The 20,909-nt window shown below is 43.4% G+C and overlaps 3 protein-coding genes across 3 annotated transcripts in view; 2 read left to right on the forward strand and 1 right to left on the reverse strand.

Annotated features, from left to right (window-relative positions):
• LOC121003516 (zinc finger protein 208-like) overlaps positions 1–20,909 on the reverse strand; it is a 2,651,670-nt gene that overhangs the window by 1,491,175 nt on the left and 1,139,586 nt on the right. The window lies entirely within an intron of this gene.
• The window catches only part of LOC121003540 (oocyte zinc finger protein XlCOF22-like), a 933,287-nt gene that overhangs the window by 587,328 nt on the left and 325,050 nt on the right, over positions 1–20,909 (forward strand). The gene's annotated exons all lie outside the window — the stretch shown is intronic.
• LOC121004244 (zinc finger protein 271-like) overlaps positions 1–20,909 on the forward strand; it is a 124,563-nt gene that overhangs the window by 40,929 nt on the left and 62,725 nt on the right. Inside the window, exons 4-5 of the mRNA XM_040436401.1 lie at positions 30–1,064; positions 19,734–19,746. Coding sequence (XP_040292335.1) covers positions 30–1,064; positions 19,734–19,746 — 1,048 coding nt within the window. The remainder of the gene's footprint in view (positions 1–29; positions 1,065–19,733; positions 19,747–20,909) is intronic.

Below are 20,909 nucleotides of genomic sequence, written 5' to 3' on the forward strand. Positions count from 1 at the left end.
AATAATAAAATGTGTTTTATTCTTGGCAGATGACTGTACCAGGAACTTAGAGAAACATCTGGTATTTTCAGATTTTGAAGTAGATGATTGTGGTATCACACGAGATACATTTGAAGAGCATGCCAATATGCAAGATATACCCTCATCCAATCGCAGAAACAATGCATCATTTGATTCTTTTAAACAGGTCCGATCTTCTGATTCATCACAGATTGCAACAGGTGCTAAACATCAAACAGCTCACATAAAAGAGAAGCCATTTTCATGTTCAGAATGTGGAAAATGTTTTCGATTTAAATCAGCTCTTATTGTACATCAGAGAATTCACACAGGGGAGAGGCCATTTTCATGTTCAGAATGTGGGAAATGTTTTCACGATAAATCAGGTCTTGTTATGCATCAAAGAACTCACACAGGGGAGACACCATATTCATGTTCAGAATGTGGGAAAAGTTTTCGATTTAAATCGGCTCTTGTTGTACATCAGAGAATTCACACAGGGGAGAAGCCATTTTCATGTTCAGAATGTGGGAAATGTTTTCACAATAAATCAGGTCTTGTTATGCATCAGACAATTCACACAGGGGAGAAGCCATTTTCATGTTCAGAATGTGGGAAATGTTTTCACAATAAATCAGGTCTTGTTATGCATCAGAGAATTCACACAAGGGAGACGCCATATTCTTGTTCAGAATGTGGGAATTTTTTTCTCCAGAAATCATCTCTTGAGGCTCATCAGAGAATTCACACAGGAGAGAAGCCATTTTCATGTTCAGAATGTGGGAAATGTTTTAGACAAAAATCGGAACTTGTCACACATCAGAGAATTCACACGGGGGAGAAGCCATTTTCATGTTCAGAATGTGGGAAATGTTTTAGACAAAAATCGGCTTATGTTGTACATCAGAGAAATCACACAGGAGAGAAGCCATTTTCATGTTCAGAATGTGAGAAATGTTTTAAGATGAAATCAGAACTTGTTAAACATCAGAGAATTCACACAGGAGAAAAGCCATATTCATGTTCAGAATGTGGTAAATGTTTCAACCATAAATCATCTCTTGGTAAACATCACAAAACCCACATATAAGAGAAGCCATCTTCATTCTTAGCCCGTTAGTGACCTCCCTTATGTGTTTTTATGGTGGTCCCTAACTGGCTTTATTCCGTCAGATACTTATTTTTACAGGGAGATAAAACAGATCCTTGCTTTCAGTTACCAGAGGTAGCTGAGGGCTTGGAGCAATGATTAGGACCACTGTGAGATCTCCCCAAACAAACATAGTCTCCTGTATTGAATGACATTTTTTATGTTTGTTTTTTTTCAAATTCTTTTAGTTTGAACATTTCAATTTTAGACAGAGACAGAAATGTTGCTACAGTATGAAAGACATGCCATAAATAAAGATTTCTAAAGTATTACATCCTTTTGAGTATCTCTTCCAAATCCTGTCACATATGGCAAAAATAAATAAAAAAATGGATGTACAGCAATCAGCGTGGCATTAGAACACAATATTGTGATATATGAGAACCCTTTATAAAGAGGAAGAGGGAGGGAAAGGTGGGGGAGGGGGCAAGGGCATGTTACACTTGAAGGGCGCCCAGAGTTCCTTTTAAAGAAGAAACAAGGGACCAGGAGGTATATTGAAATGGTTTACCATCTCCGATATTTTGGAGGGGCTAAAATGTGTAATAAGTAAAGTTTTCCATTTTGGAATTTTTTTTATGCCTTTCCACCTCCATCCGGTTATGTCTCAACAGTATCTTCAATTGCAAGACTACTGTTGATATATCCGGCCTATGACTAGAAAGCCAATGATGTAATAGGTCTCTCTTAGCCACCAGCAAAATAGAGTTAAGGAAAAGAGGTACTTTTTGGGAGCGAGTGGATTGGTGTGTTGGTAATCAAATATAGTGAAACAAGTGTTTGAGGTTTAAAGGGGAGAGAGATCAACCAGTGCGTTTTAATATACATTATCAGTTTTCCCCAGAATTTCGAGACCTGGGGACATGACCAAATACCATGCCAAAAATCTGTAGCCACTGTTTTGCATTTGGGGCAATGGGTGATGCAATCTGGGAAGCTGGGAGAGGCTGGAAAGTTAAATCCATATATGGCGTTAAAATAAGATTCTCGCCATCTCTCATTTATGACACAGGAGCGGACGTTTGCCCATCCTTCCAAAATTTTGTCCCTGATCTCATCATCCATTGTGATTCGTTCCCATTTGCAGAAAAGTTTGGATGGTACCGCTTTCGTGAAATTTCCAGACATGGTTCTGTACAGACCCGAGAGTGATACCATTCGTGGGGAGCTACCTACTATGTCATCAAAGGTGTTTGTGGTTGCTTCCTTGGAGAGATCTCGAACCTTATGTTTTAAGAATCCCAACACTTGCATAATATGCAGAAAATGAGAATCTGGTAGTTGGTGTCTTTCCTTTAGTTCCCTGGATGCTCTGCCATGACTATGCCCCTGGATTTCCAGTCCCTAGAAAACCTTTCATGTTTCCCCTGGGGAAACTCCAGGTAATTCCATAATGACATTCTTTTGGACATTGAGTGAGAAAGTCGAAATGTTTTCCTGATTATTTTCCAAGCCACCACTGTGTCCCTTATTAGCACTGAGTTTTTTTTACCTCTGGAGGGAGAGCAGCCCCCAAGGATCTACCAAGTTTAGTTCTAGGTCTCTGTTGGAAAAGTGGTCTGTGTCATGTATCCAATCCATTATGTGTCTCATGAGGCATGTGATGTTTTATCCCCGTATATTTGGAAACTTGACTCCACCCTCAGGCTTCCATAGCATCAATTTTTGTGGTGATTTCCGGGGGTGTTTACCCAACCATATAAATTTACTGAAGGCCCTGTTGACAGTGTTGACATTTGTGGTAGGGTATAATAGTTTGGAGAAGCTCATCATTTTAATCAGGTGCCTAAAAATGACAAAGGAAGGGTATGCCATTTCTTTAGTTCTGGCACTATCTTTCCTATGAGTGGCGGATAATTCAGATTTGTATAATGAGCTAGGGAGCTTACCAATTTTCAGTCCCAGGTATGTTATGTGTTGTTTTACTGACGAGGTGGTAAACCCATTCTTCAGCCATAAAAGTGGGGGATTCTCAGTTCTTTGCAGTCATGTGGAATCACAGATAGAATGTAACATAGTTTGAAGGCTGAAAAAAGACCTCTGTCCATCCAGTTATCCTGCAAGTTGATCAAGAGGAAGGCAACAAAAAAAAAAAGGGAGGTAAAAGCCAATTTTACCACTTTAGGGGGGAAAATTTGTTCCTGACTTCAATCAGGAAATCAGACTAACTCCCTGGATCAATGACCCCTCTCTAGTGGCTGTAGCCTGTAATATTATTACACTCCAGAAGTACATCCATCCCCCTCTTCAACTCTTTCAGTGAACTCACCATCACCACCTCCTCCAGTTCCATAGCCTCACTGCTCTTACCATAAAGAATCCTATTCTATGTTTGTGTAGAAACCTTCTTTCTTCCAGACGCAGTGAATGTCCCCTCGTCACAGTCCCGGGGATAAATAGATGATGGGAGAGATCTCTGTACTGACCCCTGATATATTATACATAGTTATTAGATCTCCCCTGAGTCATCTTTTTTCTAAAGTGAATAACCCTAATTTTGATAATCTTTCTGGGTACTGTAGTCCACCCACTCCAGTTATTACTTTAGTTGCCCTCCTCTGAACCCTCTTTAGCTCTGCCATGTCTTCCTTGTTCACAGGAGCCCAGAACTGTACACAGTACTCCATGTGTGGTCTGACTAGTGACTTGTAAAGTGTCAGGACTATGTTCTCATCATGGGCATCTATGCCCCTTTTGATGCAACCCATTATCTTATTGGCCTTGGCAGCAGGTGCCTGATACTGGTTTCTACAGCTTAGTTTGCTGTTCACTAAAATTCCTAGGTCCTTTTCCATGTCAGTGTTACCCAGTTTTTTACCGTTTAGTATGTACGGGTGACTTGCATTATTCCTTCCCATGTGCATAACCTTACATTTGTCAGTGTTAAACCTCATCTGCCACTTATCTGCCCAAGCCACCAATCTATCCAGATACCTCTGTAGCAGTGTACTGTCCTCTTCCGTGTCAATTGCTTTACACAGTTTAGTGTAATCTGCAAAAATTTATATTTTACTGTGCAAGCCTTCTACAAGATCATTAATAAATATATTGAAGAGAATAGGGCCCAATACTGACCCCTGTGGTACCCCACTAGTGACAGTGATCCCATGAGTGTGTACCATTAATAACCACCCTCTGTTTTCTATCACTGAGCCAGTTACTTACCCACATGCAGACATTTTCTCCCAGTCCAAGCATTCTCCTTTTATGTACTAACTTTTTATGCGGTATAGTGTCAAATGCTTTGGAGAAGTCCAGATATGCGACATCCATTGATTTGCCGCGGTAAAGTCTAGAACTTACCTCCTCATAGAAACTGATTAAATTAGTTTGACATGACCGATCCCTCATGAAGCCATGCTGATATGGCGTGATTTGCTTATTTTCATTGAGGTACTTCAAGATAGCAAACAGTCACAGAGGTAAACCACCTAAAAAAATAACTTAACTTAATAGAAAATGTAAAAAATTACCATAAATCCCTCACATGGGGACAATAGAAAGACAAACAAACATACCAACACACATGGGGCTGGATCAAGGACGGAAGGGGTGGATGGTATGACTGGGAACAGGCAGGCCAGAAGGGTCCCTAGTAACACCCTAAGGTATCCCTTACTGGTACTAAGCCCAGAGATGCACCCTGATGGTGGGAGCACTCTGTCCCCGTGCCTGCCCTGTCTGTCCTAGAACAGCCCTACAATACACAATGGACCCTTATGGATGCCCGGGTCAAATAATATTATGTGATATAACCAAAAAGGATTGTCAAAATTCAATTGAGGGTTCTCGTCTCGACTCGTTTCCCCATTAGATTTGGTTCGTCAGGAGACCACTAGAGAGAAACCAACGCAGTGCTAGACACACTGCTGTATATATACATATAACGCAGTGCTAGACACACTGCTGTATCTATACATATACAATCCGCAGAAATAAATCAGGAATGCTGGAGCACCAAAAGAAAAACACCTTACAAACCGCCTGACACAGATCAAATATACAGAGACAATGCAACAGACTCAATGATGTAATGCAAAAGCAAATGGCAAAAAAGTATGTGGCAAAAAAGTACAGACAGCCACCATGCTTTGCTTTATTGACAGATACAGCACCCCTGACTAACTTTTAGGTGGCTGTCTGTACTTTTTTGCCACGTACTTTTTTTTCATCGCTCTCTGAATCTCTGTCTCTAGTTTGGCTACTTTTATTTGTCTTTTTCATATTCTATTTTTTTCCTTGTAGTTTTTTAATGCTTCCTTGCTACCCTCTTGTTTTAGTGATTTAAATGCTTTCTTTACATTTCTATTTATCCACATTGTTTTTTTTCCTGTTCCTTAACCTTTTATTCCTATAAGGTATGAACCTCTCACAATTAGATTTTAGGATGGTTTTAAAAATATCCCATTTTGTGGGTGTATTTTTATTGTTGAGGACTTTGTCCCAGTTAGTTAGGCCTATGGCCTCTCTTAGTTGGCTAAGTTTAGCTTTTTTTGAAGTTTGGTGTTTTCTATTCCTCCCTGAAGAAATACTCTTTTGAATGGCAATTTGAAGGTTATTACTTTATGGTCACTATTTCCCAGGTGTCCCCCGACCTGCACATCTGTTGTTCTTTCAGGTCTATTGGTTAATACCAAGTCCAGTGTGGCCGGGTCCTGAACCAGTTGGGAAAGGTAATTGTCTTTGGTTATTGCCAAGACCCTGTTTCCTTTGAGATGTACAGGAACATTTGATCGCGTTCGCGAACTGTTCCTGGCAGATGTTCGTCCATCACTACTTAGGATCATGAGCAGTTCCTTTCCTTCTCCATACTCTTCTCTTCCCATCACTCTGGTACAAGTTGATCTTGGTCTCATCTGTCCATAGCATGTTGTTCCAGAACTGTGAAGGCTTTTTTTGTTGTTTGGCAAACCCTAATCTGGCCTTCCTGTTTTTGAGGCTCACCAATGATTTACATCTTGTGGTGAACCCTCTGGTGAAGTCTTCTCTTAATTGTTGACTTTGACACACATACACCTACCTCCTGGAGAGTGTTCTTGATCTGGCCAACTGTTGTGAAGGGTGTTTTCTTCCCCAGGGAAAGAATTCTTCGGTCATCCACCACAGTTGTTTTCCGTGGTCTTCCGGGTCTTTTGGTGTTGCTCAGCTCACCGGTGCGTTCCTTCTTTTTAAAAATGTTCAAAACAGTTGTTTTGGCCACACCTAATGTTGTTGCTATCTCTCTGATGGTTTGTTTTGGGGTTTTTTCAGCCTAATGATGGCTTGCTTCACTTATAGTGACAGCTCTTTGGATCTCATCTTGAGAGCTGACAGCAACAGATGCCAAATGCAAATAGCACACTTGAAATGAACTCTGGATCTTTTATCTGCTCATTGTAATTGGGATAATGAGGGAATAACACACACCTGGCCATGGAACAGCTGAGAAGCCAATTGTCTTATTACTTTTGGTCCCTTAACAAGTAGGAGGCACATATGCAAACTGTTGTAATTCCTACACCGTTTACAAATTAAAGCTGACAGTCTGCAGTTAAAGCACATTTTGTTTGTTTCATTTCATTAGCATATCTAAGGAATGTAAACTACAGATAAGTGGGGAGTGATCCCGGATGCCAGAGCCATCTTGTAATGGCTTCAGATCTTTAGTCTTATATCCGCAACAGACACAGTGGTTACATGAGGGATCTTGACATCCAAGACCGACTAGGAACAGAGAGTATTGTTTGATCCACTGATAAGCATGAGCAGCACCCACAATTTATTTGTCCACCATCCAGATCCAGTCGTCTCCTTCAATACACACCCGTTTCTGCCCAAACTACTTCCGGGATCTTAGAAGGACATTTGGTGTCACATCAAGGCACGTTTTGTTTTTTAAAATGATCCCTTTATAGGTGAGAGTAATATAATGACCACCACTTCTGTATTTGTGGTCTCGACTCAAACAGAAACTAGACTTATGCACAAATTGTTTCTCTCTTCTGTTTCCCTTTAAGTTGTTGATAAGAATTAGCTAGATGATGATGGTGCTCGTTAGAGATGAGCAAAATGTTCTAAAATTTTTCCCAAAAATTTGCTTAGCTCCAAATTAATTAGTCTCAAAACGTGTGAAATCAGCTATATTATGGCCTGCAGGGAGAGTGAATCTCAGCATTGCAGCAACATGCATAGCTAGTCCTTTCTGGGAGTTATATAGTTACTGTGAGTCAGTATACCAAGCAGGTCACAGGCGTCACTCTTAGGCTCGGTTCACACTTCCATTATTTAGTCAATTACAGGTCGAAAACACAGAACAGGTGCAGATCTATTCATGATACCTTATCTGAGAGTAGGTTTGGCTCCTGATTTTGGCCCACCATACAGTAAGTGCTGGAATTAGCTGAAGTGTTAACTGAACCTTACAGGCCAATGTTAGTGTCAGGTATAATGTACTTAACCGTGCAGTGGCCCAAGATTCTACTATAGAGTCAAATAGCTCTCTCCTTTTACACCCTCTGCTGATTCCACATAGATTGCTAGAGAACCTGTTCTGTTACACACTGATACAAGTAGTGGGCCCATGACAGAGTGGGGAGGGTGTTAGCTGTAAGTTTGTGTTGACGTGTATTTTTCCCTTCTTCTGACAAGTAGTGGGCCCATGACAGAGTGGGGAGGGTGTTAGCTGTAAGTTTGTGTTGACGTGTATTTTTCCCTTCTTCTGATCTGTCACAAGAACAACCTCAAAATAATAGATTCTGTCTTTTCAGCATCCGCCTTCACACGGTCAGTATTTGGTCAATAATTGGTCAGTATTGGTAAGGCAAAAACAGGAGTGGGTCCAAAACAAAGATGACACGTGATAGGAATAATTGCATGTCTTTTGTGTTTTGGACCCCCATCCTGCTTTTGGCTTCCAACTCATGATCAAATCCTGATACAAAATACTGACGGTGTGATAGAGGCCTTATGGATGCATCAAAGACAGGATCCGTTGTGGTTTTCATTTTTCGGTTCTGCTGACAGATAACAAGGATAAAATACACGGTGATGACAACAAGGCCAAACACGGACACTAGTGGTGCGAGGGTGGCAAAAGCAAGATGGGGTAACATAGTGGCCCAGTCACAGGGTGGTGAGAGTGGCAACAGCAAGAGGAGTTAACATATTGGCCCTGTTCTGGTGTGGCAGTAAACTGCAGTCAGAACATTACTGCCAGAATTACCTCTTCTGATGCATCAGGGATCAGGTGTGGACATCATGGCAGATCCACACCCGATTCATCTTTATAAATTTAATCTCTCTACATTTTGTGTTGAAAGGTGAGTTCTCTTTGGGGTAACTATGCCCCCCGCCGCACTGAACACCCTCTCTAATGCCACACTATTGGCCAGGCAGAAAAGCTTGTCCAGAGCAAACTCGGCCAGTTGCTGCCACCATTCGTTTGGCTGCTCAGTAGTCCAGAGGATCTGGGATTACAGGGTACAGTCCAAGTATGCCACCAGCTGCTAGTTCCATGTTCTGCTGTTGCTGGGTGGTTTCTTCAGTAGGCAGGTGAAGAAAAGTGCTCATTAGAGATTCAAGACTTAAAGGGGTAGGCCACTTTCCGGCTACTCTTGATCAATATTTTAGCAAAATGAGTATATAGCACTTACTAATATAGTCTTTGCTGATATTCTGCAACATTTTCTATATTTAATAAGGTATTCTCTATTTTTGACCAAGTCCTTTGTGCTGTTGACATGGCAGTCCTCTCCATAAAATGGCTGCTGATGGAGGGTCATGTAACCAGGCAAACTACTCCCTACACCTGCACTAAACTCTCCAAATTTAAGTGCAGATGGCAGATATGGTGCATTTGAGAGGAGAAGGCTGAGTGATGTGTCTGGAGTTATTTTTGCTTGGTCATATGACCCTCCATCAGCGGCCATCTTATGGACAGATCTCCTCTGTGGACAGCACAGAAGATTTTCCCAACAAGGGGACACAACTTATGAAATATAGCAAACGTCACATAAAATCAACAAAGGCTATATTAGTGTCATATAATCATCTTACATGCACATCGGTCAACAATAACCAGAAAGTGGCCAACCCCTTTAAGTTGCTGATGATGGAGCTGGTGCTCCTCCTGCCATAGCAGTCATGGCAGTTGAGCGTAAGCTCAGAGGGTCTCCCGGGTCAGAGGGTGAGGATGGGCAATGAGGCACATAGGCAGCGACCAACCGACTACATAGGATGTCTCGACAGTAGTTACATTTATCATTCCTCAGCAGGTGTCATGTCTCTTCCGAATAGTGATGACGCAGTTGTCACTACGCAAGTAACTCAGCATGTATCTGGCCATTTGCACAAAGGAATCAGAGGGACTCCCTGCCTTCATCCTCACTGCATACTGCCACGGTCTGTCAGGGTCATCTGCCTGGTCTTTCGCATCACCCTCCAGCTCCTCCTGTTCCTCTCCTGTCACTTGGGGAGATAAACCACCTATTTCTGTATACAATTCTTGTATGTTAATGTCCTCCTCCTCTACCAGTTCAGCCCCCACAGAGCTCAGGTGACCGTGAAATGTAAGCGCCACGTCTCCTGTCCCCTCCCCAGCCAGATTTATGAGCATCTGCTTCAGGATGTCAAGGAGTGGCATGGCATCATTCATCCCATAGTCCTGCCAACTGTCAAATAAATTTGCCTCCTCAAAGGGCCTGAGCAAATGGCAAGTGTCACGCATGAGCTGCCACTGGCTAACGTCGAAGTTACACAAGGGAGTACCCCTGTCCGCTTGCATCATCAAGAAATCGTATAGTCAGTCCAACATGTGGAGCGTGGAGTTCCAACATGTGAAAACAATGCATATGAGGCGATGTTGGGGAACACTATTCTGGCTTTGCAGCTCAAGGAGGGCATGTTTTGTACGGTAAGGTACGAGTGGCTGAAGTGCATGCATTTCTTGGCCTTTTTTAAGACGTCTTGCAGTTAGTTGAAAGACTTCAGAAGCCGGATTACAACCAGATTAAAGATGTGCACCATGCGGGGTGCATGGGTCAGCCCTCCTTGATGCAGCACCAATACAATTTTCATTCCGTTATCGGTGACCATGGTTCCTATCTTCAGTTGGCAAGGATTCGATTTCTTGGTTTAAGACATGGAGCAGTTCCTCCCCGATGTGACTCCGTTCGCCAGGCTGGCCAGGTGCAGAACAGCCTGACACCGCCATGCTCTGCATAGGTGATATGCTGAAGGACCTTTCTGAACTGTGCCTACAGTGGAGGCTGAAGATGAGGAGGACATTGGTTATGGAATCCTAGCTGGAGAACGCAGAGGCGGCATTGTGATCACCTGGCCAAGTTGTTGGTGTGTCTAGGCTGGAACCACATTTACCCAGTGGGCTGAAAAGGATCTATATTGTCCTTGACCATAGTTATAACATCACACATCGGCGCTGCCATGATTTGTGCCAGACCCCGACAGGCTCAAGGACTGGCCCACCTTCTGCTGTATGTACGTATGCAGGGCTGGTGCAGCTTTTTTTTTAGAGAAAGAGTGACGGCATGGAACTCTTCACCTTGGCTTGGCACAAGCCATCAGTTCTCTGAAATGTGCAGAGTCAACCACATGAAAACAGAAGGATTGTAGTACTAGCAACTTGGCCAGGAACACGTTCAGCTTCTGTGCTGTTGCTTAAGTGCACGCATACTTTTTTTGCAATTGCCTCAGTGATCAATTGCTGGCAAAACACATGACAAGGAGCATCAGGACCAGTAGATGATGGGAAGGAAACACCGCTGGAGAAGGGGTGCGGGCCACTGGGATTTGCATCAGGCTGTACCACTACATTAGCGCTGTGGTTTTCCCAGGTCACTTTATGGTGGCGCTCCATGTGTCGACGCAGGGCCGTGGTGACAACATTGGCACCCTGGCGGCACATCACCTTCTGCCCACAGATCCTACATATGGCCATGCTGACATCCTCTGGTGACTTGTTGAAAAATTCCCACACTGGCGAGTATGGCATTTTACCCCCACCACTGTGTACTGACTGCCTGCCGCTGCCTCTATGAATCCGTGCACCGCTAGTTGTTTCTAGATAGGTAGGCTCCTGAGTAGCAAACTGTCTGCCCTGAGCACGTTTGGCTCCAGATCTCACACTGCTGCCACCCTGCTGGCTTAAGGCCACGCTTGCACCCTGCTGGCCCAACCGCATGCTGCCACTCTGCTGCTGTCTTAAGGACACGCTGGCATTCTCCCTCACTGATGATGATGAAGCCCCCTCTTCACCTGGCTCCTGTGTGCGATTGGCTACATCATCCACTACTGTCTACTCATCACTTATGTTACCCTCTCCAGTCTCATGGCCACGTCCTTGAACGCTCGCTACACCTGCTATCACTCTACTGTCATCGTCGCTACTTACATGCCTATAGGAGGAAACAGCGGACCTTTCCTCCAAATCTGGATTGGGCAGTAGCTGCTGACTGTCCTCGGTAATATCTTTCTCGCTCAAAAGCGGAGCAGAGCCGGCGGCATACATCGCTTGCCTAGCAGAAGGAGCAGCAAAAGAAAGAGGCAGTTTCAGGACAGGTGAGGACACAGAGCTTGTTCCTGGGCCATGCCACCTAACTGTGGTGTCAGAAGGAACCCCCCCCCCCCCCCCCCCCCATTTTTGCTCTGCGGAGGGTAAGTAAACCTGTAATATACTTCCCTCCACAGGTAATTAAAGACGCACTGTGTTTCATGTCATTCCGAGACAAAGACCAGATTTAATTAACCCTTTTCAAGACCAGCACGGAATATGTGCGGTGGAAGTTTGGACTTTAAATATGGCACCTGTTAGCAAGTACAAATGTCACCATAGTCACATGATTTCTGCTGTTTTAAACAGCAACAATGTCGATCGCAGACATTTAACCCCTCAATTGCCATAGTTATTTGAAATCATGGCATCTTAGGCAGCTTTCTCTCCCAGGGTCCAAACAGCTTCCCCAACTGGAGATCTGGGATGCCATTCCTTTTCAGTAATGGCCTCAGTCTTTCTGAAGAAACCAAGACTATTATAGCTCTAGTTCTTATGGAGACCTGCAGGCTGCAGTGAATGTTTATTACTTGCAATGCTAATTCACTGCAATGTATGGCAGAAGCAATCTGTAGATTTAAAAAAAATCTAAAAAATAAAAAATCTAATTACACCATTTTCTTGATAAGAAACATAAAGAAGCCACTATGTGCCAAAACACCAGTACCATTAAAATATTAACGTATTTAACCCATACTACGCTGTAAGGGGAAAAAATGGGGGAAAAAAATTACGATTACACTTATCGGTAATCAGATTTTCCAGACCCCACGACAGCACCATAGAGAGAGAGGGATCCACCCCCAGGGACAGGAAACCTACAGAAATAAAAGGGTGGAGCCTCTCTACCCATTCAGTGGATTACAGAGCAAGAGAGGGACTCCTACACCATTAATCATTCTGAACCGAACCAGCATATAAACTATATAATCAATACAGAAAAAAATCTTTTTTTTGGCTACTCCATGTGGAATACAGAAACCATCACGAAGGGAGGGAATTAGGAAGGGTGCTGTCGTGGGGTCTGGAAAATCCGATTACCGGTAAGTGTAATCATAATTTTTCCCCTCCCCCACGACAGCACCATAGAGAGAATTACAGAGGAATAGAACCCTTCCTAGGGAGGGACCACTGCTTGTAAAACCTTTCTACCGAAAGAAAGATTAGAGGAAGAGTGCAGATCCAAACGGTAGTGACGGAAAAAGGTAGAAGGTGAAGACCACGTAGCCGCCTTACAAATTTACTCTATAGAAGCCCCCGACCTTTCCACCCAAGAAGTGGAAACAGAGCGAGTAGAGTGAGCCCTCACCGAGACTGGAGGAGATAGGCCTTCCTCCAAGTAGGATTGTATAATGCCCAGTCTACGCCACCTAGACAAGGTGCTCTTGGTAGCCTTCTTCCCTTTATTCGATCCCGAAAAGAGAATGAATAAAGCAGAAGACTTTCTCCATTCTTCCGTAACTCTGAGATACTGTAATAAGCATCTCCATACATCCAAAGCATGAAATGCCACCTCCCCAGAATTTTTAGGATGGTCACAAGAGGAAGGAAGAATTATCTCTTGGGACCTATGGAATTTAGAAGACACTTTGGGTAAAAAGGCCGGATCAGGTAGGATTATAACTCTATCATCCAGAATCCTAGTGAAAGGGGGATTAATGAAAATGGTCTGCAACTCGCTTATTCTTCTAGCAGTGGTGAGGGCTACCAATAAAACTAGCTTGTAAGTAAGATGTTTTATGCTTGAAGAATCAATGGGTTCAAAGGGTGCTCTGGTTAAGGAATTTAGCACAATATTAAGATCCCACGGGGGAACCCTGGGGGATAAGACTGGTGTCATCCTATCAACTGCTTTAAAGAATCTAATGATCCATGGATTCGAAGCAAAGTTTTGCTCGAATAGTACTGACAGGGCAGAGACGTGTACTTTAAGAGTACTCTTTGCAAGACCTAAAGAAAGACCTTTCTGGAAGAATTCCAGGACCTGGGAAATAGGTAAGGGTAAATGTTTTGGGTTGAGATTACTAAATTCTATAAATTTCTTCCAGGTTCTAGCGTAGATAGAAATAGTTACAGGTTTTCTGCTTTTAAGTAAGGTCGCAATGAGCTCCTGAGAGAAACCCTTCTTGATTTAATAAGTTCCGCTCAAATTCCAAGCAGTCAGATGGAGACCACTGACCGCTGGATGAAAAACCGGACCCTGGGACAGCAGATTCGGGAGGTCTGGTAGAATCCAGGGGTCTGATATCGACATGGTCCGGAGCAGAGTAAACCATGCCCTCTTGGGCCAGAAGGGGGCAATGAGGATAACCCTTGCCTTGTCCTTCCTGATCTTTTTCAGGACTGCTGGTTTCAATAGGAAGGGGGAAAAGGCATAGGCTAGGGGGAAGTTCCACTTCAGGAGAAAGGCATCCATCCCATAGGGGGACTCCCTCGGATTTAGTGAACAAAAAAGTTCCACATTTTTGTTCTGGTCTGAACTGAAAAGATCTATAACCGGCATGCCCCAATACTCTGTGATCATGGAAAATATTGAGGTGTTCAGGGACCATTCTCCTTGCTTCAAGGGATACCTGCTGAGGAAGTCTGCCTGAACATTCTCCTTCCCCTTTATGTGGAGAGCTGATACGTGACTGACCTGTTTCTCTAATGTCCCCAGTAATCTCCTTGCTTCCCACCCTAGTGTTACCGACCTTGTTCCCCCCTGGTGGTTCACATATGCCACGGTCGCCTGATTGTCTGAGAGAATTCTCATGTGGCCTGTGCCTCGAAGGGACAGAGAAGCTTTCACGGCCAGTCTTACTGCCACTAATTCTTTCCGATTGGAAGAGAACAATCTCTGATTTGGGGACCATTGACCCTGAAAATTGTACTCTTGAATATGGGCTCCCCACCCCCAAGGGCTTGCATTCATGGTGAGGACAATAGGATCTGGATAGGACCATGGGACTCCCTGAACTAGATTGTCCCTGTCCAGCCACCATGATAGACTCTTCCATGTCGTGTTCGAAATTTTTATTCTGACATCCAATGCCCCCCTGTGCTTTTTGAAGGCTGTTAAGATCTCTGACTGTAACTGGCGGGAATGAAGTTGAGCCCACTCTACTGCCGGGATGCAGGAAACTAGAGACCCCAGGACCGACATTGCCTTTCGAAGAGTCAGAGAGGTGGAAGAAAGGGATCTGATTCTTCTGGGAGATATACCTTCTGAGTCTCTGAATCCAAAACTAGGCATAGGAACCTCAGTTTTTTTTACAGGTTTTAATCTGGATTTTTTGTAGATTATTATCCACCCTAAATCAATATAAATATAGGCTGGCTCACAGTATTTTTGCTTTAAAATTTATTGATACATTCAATCACAACAGCCTGACTGTGTCAGTATCAGCATACATATGTAGACAAAAATGTGTAAATAGGTATATAAGTGCGGAGCTCACGCACAAAACCTAAATAACCGGAGTACTCCTAGGAATAAGACCTAATGGCTAAAGTTGGGCTGCAAGGGGTATTCTGTTGGACCGCTCATATGTCCAAGCTTTCAAATATCAATTTGCCGTATAGTTGGAACCGGAGGTTCTGCTTTGTCCCAATTTTATTTTCTCACAGAAGGACTCTGTGTTAGGATGTTGTCTGACAAAAATGGAAACCGCACTTGTTCCACTCAGTAGGGCTCCACTTACTTGTTGTTAGCGGAGCAAACCATCAGAGCCGCTCTCTCAGCGTCCCACGTGTCCAGCCAGGTAGTCGATCGCTGGTTTGTGACGCAGGAGTCTGAACCCTCAGACCAGCGGAAGCTGGTACAGCTGAGTTGAACCGGTATTGTCTGAACTCGTCAGGTCAGAAAGAGTGAACAGGATTTACCTTGTATTTGCGGCAATGCCAGATATAACAACACAATGTCAGTCCACTTGGTGAGTCCTTAGTAGATAAGATCTTTGCAACGGTGTGGGACGTCTTGTATATTTTAAAAACGATTGCACATGAAATAATTGAAGAAAGTCCTCTTGCGTTTTTTAAAACCGCACTAATAGCCAGGTCTTAATACACACTAGACGCGTTTCGGAACCAAGTTCCTTCCTCAGTAGATAGGTGTATAATGCTGAATACAGACACAGGTTGTTACTTTATATACCCTGTTTGGGTTTGTTAAAAAATGTGGGTCGGATGGCGGACTGGGCTAACCGCACAGCCGTAATCTTCACCTTTAATGACAGACACAATGACTGACTGCAAATATATTGCTAAAAGGCGTCCTACCATCATGTTATAATTATATATGTGTAGGATACACATTAAAAAATAAACAATAAAACAATTGAAACAATTTAAAATGTAACATATGCTGGAACGGCTGGACTCTAATATTGAGAGGTTTGGTGGAAAATATGGGTCGGTTTTTGGACTGAGCCAATCACAGTCTCAGTCATTACTCTAAAATACATAGATAATCAATAAATTCCAGCACGTTACTGCATAGGCTACATTATACAGATACACATTTATTTCATATTAAATATAAATATACATAATAAAAAAAAAAATTATTGATAAAAATACAATAATACTAAAGATAAAAATAATAATGATAAAAAGTGATAATAAATTACATGCTGGGATATCTGGTATGTGGCATTAGGGTGAGAGGGGAAGGGATGCAGGAGGGGTCAATGCGCTGAAAAACAGCCCGGCATTGACTCCCCGTGTAAACCAACCCGTCTCCCCTATAGGAACCCGAAAATTTCAATTTCTGAGTTGAGACCTTGAGGCATCAAAGACCCAAACTCGAATATTTTCTTGGACTCCTGTCTAGACATTTTGGCCACAAAGTCGCCTCCTCTCCAGTCCTGTTTGACTGATTGAATAGCCACATAACTCATTTTGCTTGGATCACCTGCATGATATAATTTAAAATGCTTGGATAGAGGATGCGTTTCAGATTGTTTCTTGATATTATTAATGTGTTCAGATATTCTGGTCTTAAATACCCTTTTTGTACGGCCGATGTACTGCTTTGGGCATGGGCACTGAACAATGTAAATGACTGCCCTACTATTACATGACAAAATTTCATTGATTTCCCATTTGAAGTTGTTGGACGTTGATGTTATCTGTTTAATGTTTCTATCAAAGTGTGTCTGTCTACAATTTTGACAGCATCCACACCTGTAGAAACCTTTTAGATTGGCCCATGGGGTTATCAATGATTCATGGTCAGGACAATAGGATCTGGATAGGACCATGGGACTCCCTGAACTAGATTGTCCCTGTCCAGCCACCATGATAGACTCTTCCATGTCGTGTTCGAAATTTTTATTCTGACATCCAATGCCCCCCTGTGCTTTTTGAAGGCTGTTAAGATCTCTGACTGTAACTGGCGGGAATGAAGTTGAGCCCACTCTACTGCCGGGATGCAGGAAACTAGAGACCCCAGGACCGACATTGCCTTTCGAAGAGTCAGAGAGGTGGAAGAAAGGGATCTGATTCTTCTGGGAGATATACCTTCTGAGTCTCTGAATCCAAAACTAGGCATAGGAACCTCAGTTTTTTTTTACAGGTTTTAATCTGGATTTTTTGTAGATTATTATCCACCCTAGTTCTTGGAAGGTCTGTACAACTATCTGAATGCCATTATCGCAATTCAGCCGGGAATTCGCTATGATTAAAAAATCGTCTAGATATGGAACTATCAAAACGTTTTTGATTCTTATGAACGAAACCATCTCTGCCACCACCTTTGTGAATATCCTTGGTGCCATGGACAGGCCAAAGGGCAATGCCTGGAATTGATATTGCTGAATCTGACCCTCCATTAGAATCGCCACTCTGAGGTATTTTTGAAATTTCTGCTGCATGGGAATATGAAAATAGGCGTCCTTTAAATCTATTACGGCCATTAAACAATGAGGAAAAAGAAGCTGGATCGTATTCCTCATTGTTTCCATTTTTAACTTTTTGAAAACCAGAAATTTGTTCAAATCCCTTAGATTGATGATAGTCCTGTGCGTACCATCTGGTTTCGGAACTAGAAAAAGATGGGAGAAATAGCCTTCGGATTGCTCTTCTGGAGGAACAGGAATCAGGACATCTTTCTTGATAAGGTCTAAAACTTCCTTTATTATGGGAAAACATCCTTTTACACAAATGCTTTTTGTAATAATGAATCTTTGCGGAGGCAAGGAAAGGAATTCTGGTTTGAGACCTGACCAAATAATCTCCAAGACCCAAGGCCCTGCAATCCTTTCCCAGGCTGTCTGGAAGAATTTTAGCTTTCCTCCCACTTCTAACCTGGCGTCATTGTTGAGGTTGCTTTTTATTTGTAGAGGAAGAGTTTCAAAATAGGAATCCTTTCCCCCCAAAATTCTTGGATCTGAATCTATGATCTTTATCTCTGCCTGGTCTTCTACTCGCATTATTCCTATAGGGAATATTATTCCTGGAACCAAATACCGCAGCAGGATTAGGGCCCGGAACCCTTCTCTTCCTATCAGCTGCCTTCTCTAAAAGGTCATCTAGCTCTGGACCAAACAAAAATTCTCCCTGGCAGGGGATGTTACATAACCTTTGTTTGGAGGCTATATCCCCCCCACTCCAACTTTTAAGCCAAAGGGCCCTCCGTGCGGAACTGGTGAGGGATGCCGACTGCGCACCGAGCTTAATAGAATCGACTGACGCGTCTGTTAAGAAGTCAGCCGCTTTTTGTAGAGTTGGTGAGGATAAAATTTGTTCCCTATGGGATCTTTCTTTTTTGTCTAGGGGTTCTTTAAGCATACACCTTTAAGATGGCAACGTCAATTTTAGGGGCTTTCCCCCAAGAGGAGGAATTCACTTCCTCAAACGGATACTTGCGCTTAAAGGCCCTAGAGGCAAAGACTTTCCTGCCTGGCTTTCTCCATTCCCTCTGAATTAAGGACATGATACTACCATGTACAGGAAAACAACGACCTTTCCTTTCCTGTAACCCCTCAAACAAAGAGTCTGCTACTGATTTATCCTCTTTGACATCTTCAATGTTCATGGTAGATCTTATGACCTTTAGCAACTTGTCCGTATCTTCCGGAGGAAAAAAAAAGGTATTAGTCATAGTTTCATCTTCAGTGGAAGAACCAGAAGAAGACGACTCCCGTGGTGAGTCACTGTCGTCGGACGAGTAGTTCTGGGATAGGCTAAATTTTGAACTTTTATCCTTCACAGATGTTCTCACCCTCTTGACTGACTTTAAGGAATTTTTGACCTTCGTTTTAATGAGTGATCTTATGTTTTCTAACAATGAAGGTGATTCGTCAGAAATGGTCTTGTCGATGCAAGTTTGGCATAATTTCTTCCCGTAAGAAGAAGATAGCGATGTTCTACACAGCGCACATTCTTTGTTTTTTCTTTTTGACAGCATCTTCTTCGGCTTAGGCTGGAAAAAAAAGAACACAAAGTGCAAAATTTTGAGATGGGGCATCATAACTGAGCCACTTACTCCAAGGAAGATTGGTCAACTACCAAGATGGGGTTCACCATTTCACCCTCAGCAGATTTCTTCCTCCATTGTCAGAAAGGAGGAGGTAGGGAGTCTATTCACTTAAGAGAGGAACAAAAAAGGAATAATTAATCTTTTAGTCCGCACCCTGACTAACGTGAAGAATGTTTCTATTGAAATAAATTTCCCATACATGCAGTCAAGCACAGACCGTTCCGTAATAGCTCAGGGACTGGTCTGGCTTGTACCTCTTAAATATAGTAAGAGTGGCGTCCCCCACAGGAAGCGCGTCAAGACGTGCTCTGCTCCTGCGTCCATCTCCCGGAAGACGCCGCCTACTCGATTTCGCGTCATCACGTGCATGCGTTTCACTGCCTCCCGTGCGCTGCCCACGTGATTAGACGGAAGCGCGTCATCACGCGCATCGCCTACCGGAAGTGACCGCCCGTCGTCATCGTGTGCCCGGAAGCGTCCGCACCGGCCCGCTCCCTTAGCGGGCCGGTGGACATCCTTCCTCAAGGATGTCCACGTTTACTGCCACTCCAGATGGCGCTTCCCACAGGGCAGAGCTCTCCATGAGAGGTAACCCGCATGCCTGCCGCAAGATACAGAGGGCCCCTGGAGCACCTCCATATCCTAGGGTCCTGTCAGCCTTCCCAGCAACGCGATGGACCCCGGCAGCTACCGGCAGCCCTCTAGGGACCCCCTAGGAATAAAAGACCTACGGTAAGAACCTAAAAGGAAAAACTGTAGGTCTCCCACTCCAGGGACAGGAAACCACTGAATGGGTAGAGAGGCTCCACCCTTTTATTTCTGTAGGTTTCCTGTCCCTGGATCCCTTTCTCTCGATGGTGCTGTCGTGGGAGGGGAAATGTAATGTATGGCAGAAGCAATCTGTAGATTTAAAAAAATCTAAAAAATAAAAATTCTAATTACACCATTTTTTTTAAAAAGAAACATAAAGAAGCCACTATGTGCAAAAACACCAGTACCATTAAAATATTAGCGTATTTAACCCATACTACGCTGTAAGGGGAAAAAATGAAAAAAAAAATTGTTGCTTCTCCTCCCTAAAAAAATTCAATAAAAAAAGTGATACACACCCCAAAATAGTATCAATAAAAAATACATATGGCACCACAAATAATGATCCCTCACTCAGAATACGTTGTGCCCCTTCTTCCTCAAACAGCTGATCGGCTGGGGTGCAGGGAGTGTGACCCCCACCCATCACATATTGATGACCTGATGACTAAACATGACATTCTAAAAGCAGAGTCCTTACCACCACACATGTCTGCCCAAGAAGTGGAGCTAAAGACTCTGAAGATGGCTTGCAGATATGCAGAGGGAAAAACAGCCAACATTCACACTGATTCTACGTATGCCTTTGGTATAGCCCATGACTATGGGCCCATTTGGAAAGCCAGAGACTTCCTGACCACTTCAGGTAAACCCATCATAAATGGGGAAGCAGTGAGGTCCCTGATGGAAGCCCTCATGTTGCCAATTCAAGTGGCGGTGATAAAAACAAAAAGTCACTGTAAAACAGACTCAGAGGAGGCAAAGGGAAAAACCAAGGCAGATCAGGCAGCAAAAATTGCTACCAAATTGACTAGGCAGACCCCTGCCCTAGTGGCCATAGCTCAGGTCCCATAAATAACTCCTCCTGTCTCCCTGGAAGTTCTTAAGACCTTAAAGAACCAGGCGGAGAAGGAGTTAAGGGACCAGTGGATGTCAAAAGG

This window comes from Bufo bufo, chromosome 6 (genome assembly GCF_905171765.1).
Source record: "Bufo bufo chromosome 6, aBufBuf1.1, whole genome shotgun sequence".
NCBI classification, from domain to species: Eukaryota; Metazoa; Chordata; class Amphibia; order Anura; family Bufonidae; genus Bufo; species Bufo bufo.